The sequence below is a fragment of the Numenius arquata genome, chromosome Z, assembly GCF_964106895.1.
Source record: "Numenius arquata chromosome Z, bNumArq3.hap1.1, whole genome shotgun sequence".
Lineage (NCBI taxonomy): Eukaryota > Metazoa > Chordata > Aves > Charadriiformes > Scolopacidae > Numenius > Numenius arquata.
Window position 1 is genome coordinate 67,624,817 of NC_133616.1, and position 18,693 is coordinate 67,643,509.

General features: G+C 35.9%; 1 protein-coding gene across 1 annotated transcript in view; it reads right to left on the reverse strand.

Annotated features, from left to right (window-relative positions):
- Positions 1–255: 255 nt before the first annotated feature.
- The window catches only part of SNX2 (sorting nexin 2), a 36,335-nt gene continuing 17,897 nt past the window's right edge, over positions 256–18,693 (reverse strand). Inside the window, exons 3-15 of the mRNA XM_074166916.1 lie at positions 17,988–18,151; positions 16,609–16,675; positions 16,355–16,398; positions 16,127–16,268; positions 12,701–12,779; positions 9,398–9,473; positions 7,978–8,091; positions 7,657–7,750; positions 5,618–5,823; positions 4,468–4,611; positions 1,724–1,804; positions 1,545–1,616; positions 256–765 (exon numbers count right to left, since the gene is read on the reverse strand). Of these exons, the coding sequence (XP_074023017.1) occupies positions 715–765; positions 1,545–1,616; positions 1,724–1,804; positions 4,468–4,611; positions 5,618–5,823; positions 7,657–7,750; positions 7,978–8,091; positions 9,398–9,473; positions 12,701–12,779; positions 16,127–16,268; positions 16,355–16,398; positions 16,609–16,675; positions 17,988–18,151 (1,334 nt within the window). The 3' untranslated portion in view covers positions 256–714. The remainder of the gene's footprint in view (positions 766–1,544; positions 1,617–1,723; positions 1,805–4,467; positions 4,612–5,617; positions 5,824–7,656; positions 7,751–7,977; positions 8,092–9,397; positions 9,474–12,700; positions 12,780–16,126; positions 16,269–16,354; positions 16,399–16,608; positions 16,676–17,987; positions 18,152–18,693) is intronic.

Consider the following 18,693-nt stretch of genomic DNA (forward strand, 5'->3'; position numbering starts at 1 on the left):
TGCCTGCCTGTTGCCCAAGCATCAGTCATTTGACCCTATTAATGCATTACAGTTTACCAAGGCCATGATAACTTCAGGTGAAAAGAATACCTGTAATGAAGAGATTCAGAATTAAAGTATTTCTGCTAAACTATTCTGGTTTTTGTTTGTGTATCTTTAATACCATCTCCAGCTTTCTTTACTTAATGTTTTTTCTGCCTTTGATATAATCTCTATTTGTTCTAAGTGCTACTTCTAAGAACACCAGTAAATATCTACAGACACAAATCCAGACTGTTTAATGTTTCACAAGGTACATCCCTTTATTACTGCAATCACAAAAACATGATTTTGTACAGGAATGTTTAAGTGAACATTAATCGATGCAATTAAATTTGTTTCATAAAGATCAGGTAAACGTACTACAGATCATTGTATTGTAAAGAACAAAAATATCAGCTTTCTGGCCTTGCAGTGCACGTTTTAGTGCAAGTATTAAGACACAATAGTGTTCAATTCAGCAATGTATTGCAGAACATCATGCCACAGTCCACTTCAAAGAGGGTCAGGACATGCAGCTTGTTAATAAAATGCTGTAGTATATAAAAAAAGCCACATGTTAATTCATAAAATATATAGTGGTTTATTTGGATGATTTAAAGTGATTTCACTGTGGAATTTAGTTTTATCCAGGACAAACATCCAGAGTGTCTTGTCATTTGGAATATTCTTCTTTTAGGCGATGGCTTTGGCTTCAGGTAGGAATGCCTCCCAGTATTTTATTAGCTTGAAGAGAAGGGAAAAATACTCATTAAGTACTAAATGTTGGAAAAGAAAACACATATACCTTCCTCCTCTTGTGGTAAACTTGTCTCCCCCGGACAAAGCAAGAACATAGGTGCTTCATATTATCTATTCACATTATTACATAATGGAAGAAAAAATACAAGTAATAAATACACAAATCTACTCATAGCAACAATACTACAGAATACAGTTACACAGAATTTGTTTGCATGCTCAGTTTGCTATTCTTAACTCTAAGGGTACCAATTTTTTTTTTTTTTTTAATTAAACAAAGCTGGAGGGTTCCAGAATGAACAAGGGAAAGACTCCAGACATTCTTTTGTGAGCAAGGTTACTTCCGAGTTACTGGAAACTGTTTTCCTGCTTTACAACGTTCAGTAATATTTTAAACTTTTTAAAAACAGCAACAAACATTTAAGCATTCAAGTCTCTTCAGTAAGTCTAAGTACATATTTATTACAATTTATGGCAATCTGTAAGCGAAAGTATTATTTCAGTTTCCAAAGATGACAAGACCCTCCACTCATGCATATTCCCCTAAGGGAGCTGCTCCCTTGCTTCCCTGAATTAGAACTGTGCAAGGAAGCACAGCACTAGCTGGGAAAGTGCATTCACTATGTTATTCTCCAGTACAGTACAGACTAGAAGTAAGTAGTTTATACATTAGAATCTGCTATACTTAAAGCCTTTTTTTTTTAACTAACCTAATATGGAACGCATTGAATATCAACTTGTACAAAACTTAAAATTTATCTTACCTGCTGTTGTGTTTGCACTAACGACTCTAAGTACTTGATAATAACAGTTTTAAAGTCTTTCACTCGTTCCTTCTGTTAATAAATAAATTATGGCATATTAACCTCTTAACCGATTTTACTTGAAATGTCAATATTATCTAAAGTAAAACTGTCATTTACTTGGACAAAATTATACGTGCCTCAAATCTTCCCACTTCTTTACGAATGGTTTTGGAGATCTGTTCAAAATCTTTTTCCCCTTGCTGAACTTTTGTCTCCCACTGGCAAAGGAAAGACATACAGAGATAAGACTTTGTGTTGTCCATTCAGTCTATCAGTATCTGGACTTTTTTAGTGTATTAGTGATAGTCAATCAAGAGCTGAAAGGGACCTATGTGGTTTTTTTGGCATACTTAATAACAAGTTTTACAGTAACAATTTCAAAGAAACGATTTGTATAATAGAATGTCATCAGATCAGTTAAAACAACGGTATCTCTAAGATAATGCGATTTGTAGATTAAACTTAAAAACATCTTAGTATTGCCATTAAAGAACACTTAATAACATTTTTTAAAGATTCTTTAGAAATGAAGAAGGACCCCTAAAGCTTTATCTGCTACTCCGTTTACAAACGCTGCTGTAAAAAAATCTAAACCTGTATGCTTTCTGTGACTACCTGTCCAATCAAGTGTGGAAGAGTCTTAACAGCTAGTTCCCTATACTTTCCTAATCCCAGAAGAGAAGATTAAATCTTCATCTCTGCCTATGGCCAAGTATATGATTATCTCCATCATATATCCATTGCAGATGATGAGGATGTGTTCAGTGTCTCTTCAGTCAGAACGCATGTTGCTTAGGCAATCCAAAGCACATGCTTTCTTATCCACTGGGAACAGTTTTCAGAGAAAGCAGGAGTATAAAAGTTACTGCAGGTAAGAAGAGCACAGAAGGAAAATTCAGAGAAATTGATGTTTCTTGGGGGGGGTTGCCATATAGGGAGTGTGGTTATTCACGTAACAATACATGACAGTAGGTTATGTTTCTCCTTAGTTTATTGGTAAATGCATCCAACTACACAGTAACAGATTGTCATAATCTACATTACCTTATAACTGCTTTTACACACCTGCTATATTGTTAAATTTAAACTAGTTGTGTAGATATATTGTGAAAGAAAAGCTATCAGCCTCGCACTTCAGACACATGCAGACTAACAGATATTTAAAATACAACTGTATCTGTTCATCTCAACATATTAACAGAGGCACGGGAGTCAATACATCCACTAACACTTATCTTCCTCAGAAAAGGCCACAGAGAAGCTATGTTATTTAGTAAAGCATATTCCTGTTAGCAATCCACTGGTGCTATTTATTCACAAAAGCATTTTGTGGTGCAATGTCAAGTTACTATTGTGATATGAGATCAACATCATGTATGTTCCAATAAATACCTACGTATTTATATTTTTGGTCCCCTAGTGCCTTTCAGATATACGTTATGAAGCTATGCAATAAGTCATAATAGGATGTCCTTCACAGAAGAACAGCCTGAAGAGTTAACTAATAACTGAAACATTACAAAACTCATCCAAGGAAAAGGTAGATTAAGACTGCTTGTGCCTTCCTACCACAGCACGTAGAGGTACCTGAGACTTCTGTGAAAGCCTCTGTAGGACTAATGGATCCAACATCCAAGTTTCATCATGCCCAAATGCCAGGTCCTACACAAATTATCTCTGAATAACAGTCTGTCATCTTTCAGCTTCTGACAAGGAGAAATTTCTCCTTGTTCAATAATGAATTTCTGGGACTGTTCTTTGGACTTTTATCTGCAAAAATCAACCGAGTCATGGATGAAGCTCAAGATACATAGGCTTCTGCTTTGCAATTTCTCTGCCAGAAATTCAGCAACTCTGGACATATTTCAATGGCAGCAATAACTTTTGATCAGCACATTGAAATTGTGGGTTTACTAACAACCTTCTCTAATCATCCAATAAAGGAGGAAAAATAAATCCTTCAGGAACAACATAATTAATTCTTTTAATATTGTGACAGAGAGGATCACTGAGTATTTCCTACTACTTCCAGTACTCAGGAAGCATTTTTGACGAGTTCCAGCTCACTTGCATCGTGATGGGTGACAGCAAGAGAGACAACCACACAAGCGTGTCACGCAAGAGTGACACTAAGTTTTCCCAGTAAACAAAGGCCTTTTTTAAGAAAAAGAAAGCCAAGTTAATGAGTAACTTCAACAACACTGAATGCAAAATACATTGAAGGGCAGAAAGAACAAAGCAGCATGTGAGGATGCTAAACAAAGCAACTGCATAAAAGAGCTTGAAATCTGCAATGATGTTCTCCCATTATTTAATGGGAGAATACTGGTGCATAATTAGGATGCATTAATGTTAAATAATTAAGTTGTCCTACCTCTTCAATTTCCTTAGTGAAGCATGACAGAAAAAGTGTATAAATTATGACACTTCAACATGTTAGATTTATTTTTACTGAAATTACACCATATATACATACAAATATATATGGGTAGATATGCTGCATAATTAAGCAAAACACGGCAACAGTTGTCCATTAGTCATCTTAACTGGATTTTAGCTTTAGAAGCCAAGAGATGCTCCTCTGCCTACCCAAGTGATCTGCTAACACTTCAAAGCATTATTTAACTTGTTCATATTCCCCTCCTCCCCTCTCCCAGACTCTGTAGAGACAGCAGTAACTGCCTTACAGATCTTACAATGAGTAACAATTGCACACATTTAATATTTTAAATAAATTCATTTTAACAATTTCAGTAAATATGGAAAACAGAAAATGAGTACATGATTTGTAAATAAAAATGATATAGAGTAGTGCATTAATGCAGAATGAATGAGTTAATGCAGAAGGTCTGGCCTCCAAAATAACGTTTGATAACGTTACCTCTTTTATCTCATCTTTAGCTTGCTGCAATTTATCAGGTTTGTTGGCAAGTTGGAGCTTTGCTTCAGCTTCACGTTTTTTTTGTAAAGTGACCTGAGCATCTTGCCACTTCTGCCAGCATTTCATTCGATGATCAAATACACCCTTGCAAGGACAGACAAATTTATTAAACAACTGGAATTGTTAGAGCTATCTAAATTCCTAGTAGGAAAAGGTAATTCTGGATAAAACTGGAACAAGTATACTCAAAGAAACCTCACTGTCTCTACCATGTCTTCTTGCATTTCATTTGACAGCATGCTTGCACAGCTCAGTACCTTCCACAAATAGCATGATATTCAAAAAGAATTTCCGGAGCAGACACATTAGTGCCCCAAACCATTTTACATTTCTCATTCCATCAAAAGACTACCAAAAGAACCACTACAAAGTGCTGTTATGCAAATACTTCTCTAATGCAGATTACAGTGCATGCATATGGATTACATGCTTACTCAGCAATACATTTTTAGCAATGGACTAAGGTAGCAGAATCAAAGTACACATAGTGAAAAAAAATAAAATAAACAGAAAAATATATACTGCCAACAACCTGGCAAGTTAAAAATATTTCTGGATAAAATTTATAGGTACCCCTTCCCATATCAAAACCTAATTATGCTGTGCAGCATGGTTTACACCAAAATTGAATCTTCTCTCTAATGAGATGGAGATCCACAAATTGTATTTGTTTCTCATTTACAGAAACTATTGGCTATCTACCAAATATGGCCAAATTATGTTCTCAAAAATTGATGAGAATACTGTAAAAAGTATTGGCCTGGAACAAACAAGTACAGTATGCTTAGATACAGTAGTGTACAGTGTCCCCAAATACTGTGCATAACTAGTACTGCTCAAAGTAGATGTTCACCATTTACATTTTGGCTGGATCTTATTAATCCATTTCCATTCTTGATCACAACTGTTTTCATCATTGGAATAACTTATCATGGATGCATTCATTTTACTCAGCTAGGACTTCAGGCAGAAACTTAGTCTTAATTGTGTTACAACATGTGCAAGTGCACACATTCATTTACCCTAAATGTACAAGATGAGGAATGTGACTTTAAACACAAAAATCAGTATTTTTCCTAGCAGTACTCACTTTCACTGCAGCAATGAGACGAATGTAATCACCGAGCAGTTCTGAGAACACATAGAAATCAGCAAAAGCTTGTTCTTGATGCAATTGATCTATCTTCTCTTCAACCTCTGCAAGCTGAGACAAAGCTCTAGATAGAGCAGTGTGGTCCTCAGAGTTACCTAACATGGCAGCACTTTTAGCAAAAGCAGCTGTGTTGGCTGAAAGTTCTGAAATACAGGAGTAACGTTCAGTACAATGTAGTTAATTTCTTACATCACTCTGCAGCATACATCAGTGGAGCAGAGACGTCTGCCCTATGTCAAACCTAATTTCACCAACTGAAAAATACATGCTGTATTTCCTAAAGATCATGATAAAATACAAAAGGAGATCACAATGAAACACATTTAGGAAAAAAACTCCTGCACCAAAAAAAACTCTCCATCAGTAAATACTCTCTTAAGCTTGCTAATGTCATGACCACTCCATTTAGCAGAAGACATGGAAAATACCATCACTTCAGTATTATCGAACTGCCTAGTTCAGAAAAAATGTGAGCCCACAGCCAAGTCATCTACAGCACCAGTTGAAAACAATTTTAACAGGTCTATAGCACGGTTGTTCCATACAGTTCAGAGTGGAAAAAAAAAATCAACTGTTTCACAAAACCACCCCACCCACGATTGGAATTTATTTCTGTTGGACTGTTTTACTGATTCTACTGTATACAGTCATACTGCAATGTATTGTCACATTCTGACAAGCCCTAAAAGAAAAAAAAAAAACACAAAACAACATGCCAGTATAGATGGCAACTTCAAAGGTGAAGTTTTTAGCTTATTTATTAACAAATACTATGACCATTGTCTCATCAAATCCCATGTAAGTCATCCTGTACAAAGTTAAGTCCTATAAAGGACCTTTGAACAAATGTTAATCCAAACTACTTCAGCATTAAAAGAGCAGGCTTGTTTGCAAATCTGCTGCTTCTGTGGAATCATCAGAACGTGAGAAATATTTGTAGAAGCAAAATGTCTTTAGATATTTGAAACCCTTAAAATATAAACACAACTGTTTTTAAAAAATAAATGCTTCTTCAAATTTATGAGCAGGTGTCAAATCAACAGTAAAAAACCACTTCGATTTTCCATTACTTCTTAAAATAGTTCTTTAGTTTTGAGGATATCTGGCCAAAGATTTTTTACTACAGAGAGTAACGAGTTACGAGAGGTAACTTGTAGTTACGAGAGGTAACTTACGAGAGGTAAGGTAGTTACGAGAGAGCAACTTGTGACATTTTCACATATTTTTAAAGTGTAAAGCTGAAAGGTGACCTCACGTTTTAACATAATACAGTAGTGTCAGAAGGCACATTTATGGTCATCTTTTAAGTAGAAATCAAAGTTTTAGTGGTTGTTTGAAAGTCATCTGATGGAAAGCAATCTTCAAATAAAGATTAAAATATTAAAATTAAATAATTTATTATATAAAATATAAACTGACGAGATTTGCTTCTCTCTAAAAATAAGTAAACCAAAAGCTGATATTCTGAGACCACTTATCTTTCCAGATAAGTTTACCTTAACAGTAGGTTGATGATGTAGCATTATGTGGACCAAATTAAGAATAGTAACATCCTGTTTAAGATAACAGAGCAATACTGAACGAAAAGATGTTTAAATGGATTTATGCAGCCACTTTTTATTCAGAAGGAAATGACTCTTGCCATGAGACCTAGAGATACATTTATGGATGTCTACTGTAGTAGAATCACTTGCTAGATATGGTACTGAATCTCTGCAAGAAAAAAAAATTATGCTAAATCAATAGAGTAACTTTAAGAATGATAGATATGGTGGCTAAAATTAAGATTAAAAAATGGTATACAAAAAAACTACAGCAGTTTAAATGAAAAGGTACAACTAGAAGATTTTTGCATTAAAATATACCGTATTAATCTATTAATTAGTTAAGAGCCCTAACATACTAAGCTCGTTTCATCACTATTTCCTAGTGGTCTAAGCGCTTCAGTTCATGAAGCCACATAAAAGTAAAGTTACCTTTTCTGTGGCAGACTAATGCTTCAACACTGGCATGAAGTTTCCTAAGTTGCTGATCCAGATTCTCAAATTGCTGCTGTTTTTCTTCAAACCACTGACAAAAGATGAAAGAGTCAAGCATTACAAATTAGATTACCAGCAACATTTCTGGTTTTAAAGAAGCAAATTATCCATATACTGCCAGGGTGGTCAACTGATACAGCAAAGAATTCAAGCCAATAAGCAAATTAATAACCCATTTTCTACTTCTACAGCTTTAAAATGCAATTGTTGAGGCTCATTAATTCGTCTCATTATTCAAGCCGAAAAATCAGCTCTTACTGCATCCGATTCATTCATCTTGATTGTCATTTTGTTGACAGCGTCGGCAGCCTTGTTCACCATCCTCAATATTCCTGCTCCACTCAGAGCCTGGGTGTTAACTGCTCTCGGCAGCTGGAATTGAATGACAAATAAGGGCAAACAGACTGGTTAAAAGGATGGAGGTTTAACTGGGCACAAGGGGGAAAGAAAAGGATATAGTGTTTTCTTTACTCCTATGTGTTTCAATATAGTGGAATCTAATTTCTCAGATTTACTACTTGTACATTCTCAAGAGGAAAACTTAAAAATATAGACTATTTACTTTTCTTCTACATCTTTACATTTAAATGGAACAAACAACCCACTTGTCCAAAGTTATTATGAACTAGGCAAAGGTCCTAACTAGCCACCTGTACACTACAGAGAACAAACTGCCACTACAGGAACAGAAAAGCATAGATTTGCAACAAATTAGAGGAAAGAAATTCTGTAAAACATTTAATTATAATGCAAGATTCGCACTGCCTGCTGATTATAAAAGGTTGATATCTCTTTGCTTTTCAATATAGGCCAGATTTCAAAACCTACCTCATGCGTATCAACAGAACTGTGTATTTGCTTAGGTACTGAGAAATCCTCAGGGGTAAGTTAACAAACTTCAAATTTAATTGATATTATTATTCAGGCTAGCCTGAATATGCCATACAAGGTGGTCCCTATGTCAGACCATTTACCCTTCATGTGATGCTTTGACTGTCAGCAGCATTGACAAATCCACTGTAAGTTATCTGTCAATGATGCTTTTGTCAGTAGTGAGGTCTCTGTGACTTATTAGTATAACTAAGATATTGACATTGACCAAAAGACAGTTCAGTATTATAGTGAATCCACTACGTACATTTATAAAGAGGTACTATGTATCTTTAACAATATATTTAATATTGTGAAAGGTGCCAGACTGATAGCATGGGTGACTGACATTCCCTGTGCACAAAACATCTAGCCCGGCCAGCAGCGCTGCTAGCATTTTCACATTATTCTACCAATACACCTAAAATTAGACTCCTAGAAGCAAGACAGCTGCTTCCAAGCCAGTTTAATTCTTGATCTTATTTAACAATCAGTAGCATCAATTACAAATTTTCACCACGTATGATACTTTCACATGAGCTTCATTCACTCAGAACTGGACAGAGCAACATGCTTGAGAAGTCACTGAACAGCAAATAGCTTTTGGTCACTACCACTCTAAATGTTATCAGAGGCAGAAGCACACCATTACCTAAGTAGCCTCTGCCATTCTGTCCCTTGAAGGGTACAATCTGATTTGATTTCATATGTATTTAGGGGATTACGTCTCAATACGAACAGAATATATTGCTTTGTAGGTTACCATATCTAGAAACAAATAGGAGAACTTGAAAAAAACTTACAATACCTCAGAACTTTCCAAGAACTGTCTTAAATCTGGATCCTGTAACAAGGTTGGGTGTTTTACTGTTCGTTGTAGATACCTATGATTTTAAAAATGAAAATATTAGATAAAAAAACAGACTTAATGTCCCTGACAGCATTGAAAACTGTCCTTCATCTAAAGAATGGGTACAACGCAGCACACAACCTCCCTCATTATCTAATAGAGCTTGAACACTCTTAAAAGTCACCTCTAAAGGGTCAGATGACAGTTGAATCTTCATGCCCCTTCAATCCTTTCCCTCTCTGCTGACTCTTCAAACTATATTTATGCATTCTATCACCTTCCTCCAACAAACACTTCGGCTAAGCCCTACACAAAGTTACAAGCCAGGACCACTAAGCTGTTGAAACATTCACTGAAGCCCTACTCCAGCAAGGCTGCCACAAAATCTGGAACTTCTGACTGAAAGTAATTGCAGCCCCATGCACTCCATACCACAACGTCACACACCAAAGGCATGGGCAGTGGTTTCCAACATGTTTGTTTACACCAGAAACTCCTTAAGATGGGACCTGCCATAACGTATGTTGCACAACGGTAAAATATTAGACCTCCTATCTTCAACTGGTGAGTGAAGTCCTCGCCCTCTAATAACAGCCAGTTATGCCAGATAAAAATAGATGAGCTCATTTCAACATTCTTGTACAGTGCAGTGGACAGGTTTTTTGTTAGAGATGATTTTGACTGACTTATTTTAGAATTAATCAACTCACTTTCCAAGATTTCTTTTATATTCTAGGTATGAACAACTTATTTGCTCGCTAGACTAAAGCCTTCAACGCATATTAGTTTTGAAGGACTCATCCACCCTACCCCCCCCAAAAAAATAAAAACATCAGAGCAACTCCTTCCCTTTGCAATTTTTTGTGTTTCTGTTTAGATGTAAAAACTGTTGATTGAACAAATATAGGTTGAAGAGAGAAATTTCAAGAGTATTCTTCCCCTAAAAACTGCTGCAAGTTTGTCATAACTGATTTTAACATTACATGTTAACCAAAAGTGTGATGCTTACATGAACGCTTTATAGAAAACTAATACCTCAAAAGATCCCAGGAATATAACAAAGTATGTGATACTGCAAATTAAGATGCAGTGACAGAATACTATCAACAGCGCACTCTACTTGTTGCAAAGCTTTAGTTTTGCTCAAGCCTCAGTAGTGAAGTAGCAAAACAACCCTGTTACATTCACAAGTTTTTTAGACACTGTCCTAGAAAGTGATGTGGACTGGGACTTTTAACTGAAAGTCTGAGTATGTTGATATTGTAAACACAATGTATTTTTTCCATCCTCTATGGTCATCAGATCCTTATTTTTCTTCCTAAAGAAGATACGGGTTGCAATGAAGCTATTTTATACATTAGATTGCTCAGCTTTTCCTTCCTTGTTCTATATTCAGTAGCAAGTACAAGTTAATGTGGAAAGCAGCCAAAGAGATTTTTCTTTAGAAATTTGCTGCTAGAGAACAGTCTTTACTTCAAGGGAGACTTCTAACGTTTTCACTGGAGACAACCAGCAATGTGCTCAAGGACATCTGACAGGCAGACTCATAGTATGTAAGTTCACTATTCTAGGACATAAATTTTAGTGAACCCTGCCAACAGGGTATATTGCTTTCCTGTCTACTTTTCCTGTAGTCCTCAGTTAAAAAAAATGCAGATTACTTTGGTCTGACTTTCTGGAGAACACTAATATGTTTTCGGCAGCTTTAGGCAAAAGAAACAGAACCACTGCCTCTAAATATCATTTGAACACCTTGGTAGGTAGGTAACTTTTTGATTCTGAAAGGAAAGGCAGCTAAAGTTGGCATGATGGAAAAGTTGTTCCTTGCCAGATGAGATATCCATAGTCCTTCCGAAAAAAACCAACCAAATGGAATATACTGTGTAGCATTCCCAATGTTGTCAAAAGTCCCAAGGTGTCCATTCCCCAGTATGGGAGAAGCACTCAACATCTACTAGAAACGGTACACTAGATTAGCTCCCTTAACAAGTAAGGGAAAAAGCAGCACTTAAAGTACACAAACAGGCTTGTGAATTGAACTTTTTCTAATCCTACTTCTGTTTTTCAAGTAAACAACCAAGAGGGGAACTAGTCATCTCTATTACAGGCATTGCTATAACTTCTTCAGTTATCCAAGTCCAATTACTCTAATCCCGACTGTTATTCCAAGTCTTCCTACCTCACAGCACCACTCTTTTAGTAATGAACTTCTTGTATAACTAGAACGTGTTTCACAGTTCCAATCCAAGTGACAGAAGAACTTCAGTAACTTGTGGGTGCAATTTTAACTGGCAAATGTTAAACTATATGCCAATTTTCAGTAACAGATAACTAAGACAGAACAACCTATCAGTATTTTGAGGTTCAGTATGATTTCAGATGTTCTTCCGTTATTTAGGAAGTGGAAAGATATTAGCAATGGGATTCTGAAGAGATATTTTCTGTCTAAGATTGGCTCTGTATCTCCAGAAGTTCAAGAGCTTCATACATTATCTGTTAGGTCTTTCAATATACAATCTAAAACCTTTAGGTAATTTTCTAGTTTAACTGAAACTGTTGCATGGGATATTGTTCTCATATGATGCAATTGCATCACAGAAATGGGCATAGTACAAAATCATACCAAAATTAAGGCTGTATACTTCTGTAAATTCTACTAGTTACTTTCTAAAGGCTTTACTAGCAATGTCAACAGTGGGAAATGGTGCGGCATATCAGCGACAGTACCCTTCCATGGCAAAGATATTTTCAACAACCTCAGTTGTATACCAGTGCCGGGTGACAATATCTCTTATCCAATATCTCTTATGTCAAAATTCAGCTAGCCACATCAATGTACAGTAAGTCGTCAGAAGGCCATTTTACTTTCAAGTGACTGAAGGAGAGTCTCTTTCACCTATCCCCCCAACCAAGAGCTGATTTTCTATGGAACAGAGGTACTGAAGTGCCTTAATTCCTTAAACCCAAAATGCCTAAATAAGCTGATGAAGTTTTACTTACTGAATCTCTGCGATCTCAATTTTAAGCACCAATCAGTTTGAAAAGAGTTAGCTATAATACTGTCTATGAATAAGGCTACATTTCCCATTGTTAATTGGAATTATTTCATTTCTACACAAAAATTTGGCAGCTGCATACAGCCTCCAGAGCCTTAGATGACCCAGACACCAGAGCCCATGTAGTATGTTACAAGTCATTTTGACATAGTATGTTATAAGTCATTTTGAGGCTAAACAAGTTTTAGTTAGATACATACATTACCTTTCTAGAGCTGCTCTTCTTTTCTCTACAAATTCAGTAGATGAAGAATCTTCCTTGCCTACTTTAACCTTGGTCATGCCTTTGAAGAAAATGGCATCATATTGATTTTATTTTATCATAAATAAATCATTAACATAAGTGATGTGATTAGAAGATAAAGCTCACCCAGATTTATGTATTTAAGTCAAATTACAATGAAAAACACTACACAGGAACAGAAAAAGCATCAATACTGCATGCTGCATGGTTTTGTGGAAGCAGCACCTGAAACCTGTAATTTCCTGTAACATATTAATTGTGACTAAAAGTGACAAAAAAATAGTTTAATGTACATTTATGAAGACAATCTAAATGAAGATCGGAGTCTTACTGGTCACTCGTGTTCAGAAGAAGAAAACAGTTACCCAAATAAAGCAGAAAAGGAAAATAAATCTCAGGTTGTAAGCCTATTAATTGGTAAGCTTATTATCAATATTCTCATTCTATTACTTTTTAAAGTTATAAAACTAGGAGTTTCCTAGTCAAGTAAGGTAAAGTAACCAGGGTCTGAAAATTCTGAAGCATATGAACAGCTACAAACTAAATGGAGAATAAAATTAGCAGAATAAAATGTATGCAGCTTTACATCGCTTCCTCTGCCCAAGTCAAGAGTGGCCAAAAAGCTATGATAGGGGAGCCAGAGTTATTAGTGTATCATGGTATGGGAAATACATCCAACCTCAGCAACAGAAGAACTCAAACTGACAGGCTGAGGTCAATATTTTTCATGCTAAAGACCCAAATTCAGACAGTTTAGGAACCTGAGTCCTATCAAAAACACCATGAAACACTGAACATTCATAATTATCCCTGTTTTCTAAAATACAGGCAAGGTATGTTCTAAGACAGTCCAAACGTCTTATTTCTACCTGATGTGTATTCCTGCAGTGTTAGTTCTGTACTTCTCCAGATAAACGTTCTAAGTCTGAGATGCTGAATATGAACTCTGTGACCTGCCAGGTCAACAGTTCCCAAAGTTGTTCCTCAGCCGATCTCCCTTCTGGCTTTAGAAGTTTCACACAGTAACCCATGGAAGGGACAAAGAGCATCCTTACAGGAACAAGGAGGGACCCTTACCATCTCAGTGAAGTCTTAGTTTATCCCTTCTCTGTAACATGACGAAAATAAATCTGATCGGCATTTTTTTCAACGGTATACTACACAGCGTAACGTAACTGTAAATCCACAAATTTTATCTGTAGAACTGAATATGTCTTTAAGTACAAGGATTAAAGTATTCAAATAAAGTTGGGTAATTCACATGCCTCATCTTTTTGCATTAGAGTATGACTATTCATTAATATTTCACTGCAGAAATGCTGCAGTTTAATACAAAAGATCCTTCACATTTCCTAGCAAAAGAAGTTCATAGGGAAAAAACTGAGTATGTAATCAAATGACCAATATGAGGAATTCCTAACTTGTGATATTGTCAGTTATTTCTAGATATCATGTCAGGTTTCTTTCTCTGCTAATATAACCCTACTTAAATGCAAGTGTAAAGGCACCTTCTGTAGCCCAAGCACTCTAATCCTTCACAGGAAAGGATCGATGACTCAGTAGATTTTTTTTTCTTGAAAACAGAAAACGTGGTTTTCCAAAACACATATGCAAGTAGCGAGGCAGTTCGGATGAATGTCCAACTCTACCTCACCACTGACTCAGTTTTATCCTGTTATTCCACAGTAAGTAACTGACCACTTGAATTTGTGGCTAAGGTCTGAAATGCCAGCCCCTCCCACCCACACCACCAAAATAAAGATGGAGCTTAAAACTCCAGGTGTTATCAACAGTGTAAGAGTATGAACAGATTAAAGAGTTTGTACAATATACACTGCATAACACTGAATGTATGATATTTATATTAAGACTTTAAAAATAAACACACGTGATGTAAACTCAGTAGATCATCTTACTTTCAGCCGTTTTTGCCAGCTCTCTGCTTTAAGATGCCTCATTTTAAATCAGCCTAGTATCCCTTCTTTTCTCCAGAATTAGAAATGTATGGACTGTGTATTTTTTTGGAAGAACTGAATACCACCTGTGCACTGAAGATCGAGTTTAAAGCGTGAATTTCACTCTCTTTGGAAAATATCCTAGTGAGTCTGTGAGTTTTCCCAACTTATCTGTAGCTTAACAAAGTGTGTCTTCACGGATCTAAAGTGACAGCCAGTGCTTGCTTACCTGCAGTTAAGTCCCACCATTTTACACACTTCCAGGTGCATCAATACTTATACTGCTTTTGTTTAAGCAGTACCTAAAATACCAAAAAAAACCCCAAAAGCTTTGTTTTACAGATTAATTTGACTGTGATGTAAGCACTTCATTTCCATGTAATTGCACACTGTCATAAAATGTATCATCCGAAGGACATGAATAGAAGCCTCATTCCACCTTTATAAGCCCTGTTAGCATTTGCAATTAAACATGAATAATTGGTTATTACAGAATTATACATTACTTTCAAGAACTACCAAAAATTCAGATCAAATTTTCAATTCTAAACTGAAAAATGCAATGCTTTTCCACACAATTAAAAGCATGATTTTCCTAAACTTTCTGCTGCCAACATCCACTCAGCCTACCTAGTATCATTCCTACTTACACGAAAAGGTGCTGCTCCGATTAACTTTACAGACTAAACTACTGAAAAAAAAAGTCCTACCACTCTGTACATATCAAACAGCATTCTAGAGTCCAATCACTTATTTACAGGGGTAAGCCAAAAGACTTCAACAGATTTTAGTGCTTTAAAGGTTTAGTTATTTTGAAAGAATGTCTACTACTTATAGCTCATAAAACTGAATGCTTCAATGCATTAGGCATGCTTCTTACTTCATGGAGAAAGGATGTGATCCTTCAAGGCGTTCATGAAGGCTAGCATCACTCAAAGGTGTTTTCTAAATTAGAACTTTGAAGGTTTGAGGTTTTAGCATTCACCATAGCCAAAAGAAACAGACTGAAGTATTAGAAAGGTAGAGTACATATGAAGCTCTGTATATTGCAGGCAACTGATAACAGCACAAGTTAAAAATAAACTTTAACATCTTTGTTTTGATAGACTAATCAGCTCTTGAAGAGCAACAGTGAAGAAAGAACGATAGATAAAGAACAGAAGGCCATGTATTAAGACAAATGTACTTCTTGTTATCAATGCTGGTCTCAGCTAGGAAGAGACCAGTACATACCTTCCCAATTTAACCTGAACTTTTTTAAAATACAGAACAGGAAGAATATTTAATAGTTTGGACCACCTGATAAGCAGTAAGTAATATCTGTACAGAAAAGTTATTCATTTTACAAGCCTAACAGATATTAAAATACTTAATTGGTATTACAGTACTTAAATTGCATGCTTAAATTCAACCTTACAGGAACTACACTTACCTACAATACTTTTTTCTGGAGCTGGAGGCACAATGTAACCAATATGCATGTACTTTGTTGCCAATTTGCTGTGCAAGCCAAGAAAGTCGCTGAATCTTCTTTTAACAGAGAATTCATTTTTGTGGAACATGGAAAGTGATGTCTTAAAAAAAAAATCGTTATGAATTACTGATCCATCTACTCAGAAATGATACAAAGTTATCTGCAAATGTTTGTTGCACCGGTTACCTTTGTCGTTACTCTGTATGCCATATAAGCATTCATCCCATCTCCTGTAAGAAAATTAAGAAAACTTATCCTAGGGCAAGTTATTTTAATCCCTCCACACACTTTTTGTTCCAAAATATACATTAAATAGCTTTCCATTTAGATAATACAAACTGCCAAAAGATAACTGAGTAAGAAATCATGCTAAAATCTCAGCATAATCTTCAAGGGATAAGACAGTGTACCATCTGACTTACTAGGCTCAAGGAACTTACCAACTTTCTCTGGGTCTGAAACATTGATTTCTATATCAAACAAATCTCCGTTTGCTTCCTCTTCAATCTAGGAAAAAGATATGCCATATTTTACAAAGTAACGTGCATTCGTACTATGAATGATTACAAAGATAAGGGTACAGAGGAAGGAGGAGGAAAAGTCATTATGTTTGTATAATTAAAAACCCTTTCCAGACCCTCCATCCAATGTTCAGCGAATACAATTTCTAACATTGATTTGTCACTGCAAGAAAGTTCATGTGGTGGACTTGGCAGTATTAGGTTTACCATTGGATTTGATGATCTTAAAGGTCTTTTAGAACCTAAATGATTTTATAATTCTATGGTTTTATATCTAAGCCTTCCTGCAAAAGCTTTTAATATGGCAGCCTTTTGTCAGGACTTGTTGGCCTAAAAATGTTTAATATATATTTATCTTAGGGGTATGTATCTCCTACAATGCCAGCAGATAATAACTATGGTTCAAAAACCACTTTCATTTGCGATGATTCTATATGCCTCTAATCAAAGGACAGACATTCCTTTTTATTGATGGTATCTGTAGCAGAAGAGCTTGGGAAGGGAAAAGTAACAGATTGAGAATTTTCTGCTAATTGCCTGAGCGATAATCATGCAGAATTTTGTAATCTTCATGTAACATACATAAGCTTGATAAAAACAGAGATCTTAAGAAACACCATGGCAGAAGGCACAATGTACCAGGGCTGAAAGCCGGGAGGGAAGGGTCGGGAAATCAGGATAAAATGCCATCTTGTGGTACCTGGGGAAGCAGCCATCATCGAGTCACAAGCAAGTCTTGTTTGCAAACTCATTTAGCAGAGGCACTGTCTAGTAAGAGAATACTCCAGAATGAATGACATTTGGCAATGCCCAGGCTTTGAACAGAATGCCAAATGGAAAGAGCAATGTTAAAAGTACCATTAGCCTCAGCTGTTTGTTAGCATACAGGATAATGCTAACAACTGCTTCCTCCATTTCCCCATTAAGAACAGCCTCAGAAATCCAAGTTGAGACCTGTAACGTGCTAGTAAGACGTATTATACACCATTAACAGTTCTCCTGTATCAAGCTCACAGCTTGCTCCTACATACACTTACCTGTTCTGAAGGAATGGGTCTTCTTACTACTTACACTACAGATTTCCAACATGATGACCTAAGTAATGAATTCTTATGGTATTTTCATAAGTCAAATTCATATTAAACTTTATATGCAAAATAAACAGAATACGTTTTCTTTTACGTACTTCCCCTTAGCAAACAATGATCCTGTGAGACAACATCTAGAAACTGTAATTTTAAAAGAAGAAAAAGCTTCAAAAACCAAGACATTTCCATAATTTAGAATTTACTGCATACCTCTTCTCTGGATCTATCAAAAATCACAGGGGCTGTTACGCTTTTTGATTCCATTCTGGGAGCTACTAACGTAGTAGGTGTTACAGGAGTGATTGCAGGAGTAGGTTCTGGTGAAAGTATTGGATCCCTCTCTGGACTGTCCAAGGAAACTTCTTCTGTTGCTTCTAGACACATTTTAAGAAGCAAAGAAGTTTTTATGCACTAGAGATGGATATGCATCACAAAGGAAACAAAAATACACACTAAAAAATAGCAATATACAAATTTAATAAGATCATCTGTAAATAGAAGCCATATATGCCAGATAATCTATTTCAATACATACCTAAAACTAGATGTGATATTTGAGCTTGTAGTGCATAACGGGTTAAAGTAAGATTAATATTGCAATTATTTTTTTAATATACTGTTAGGTAAAGAGTCTTTTAAAGTAGTCACAAGTGATAAGTTGTTGCAACCTTATTGCAAGTGATAAGATTTATTTCTGCATGACGTATTGTGGAAACTAATGAAGGCTTTTTTTACCACACAAGCAGCTCTTTTTCAGCACCTGTACCCATTTCAATTTTTGCTCTCTGAACAACAGCTGATTTAGGCATTTTAGGCTGGTATTGAGCAGACCAAGCCATACGTTAGATGAAGTTACACAACCATAACACATCCCCGCCCCTGCCAAAAGCCCACAACCTGTAAACCATAAATATTA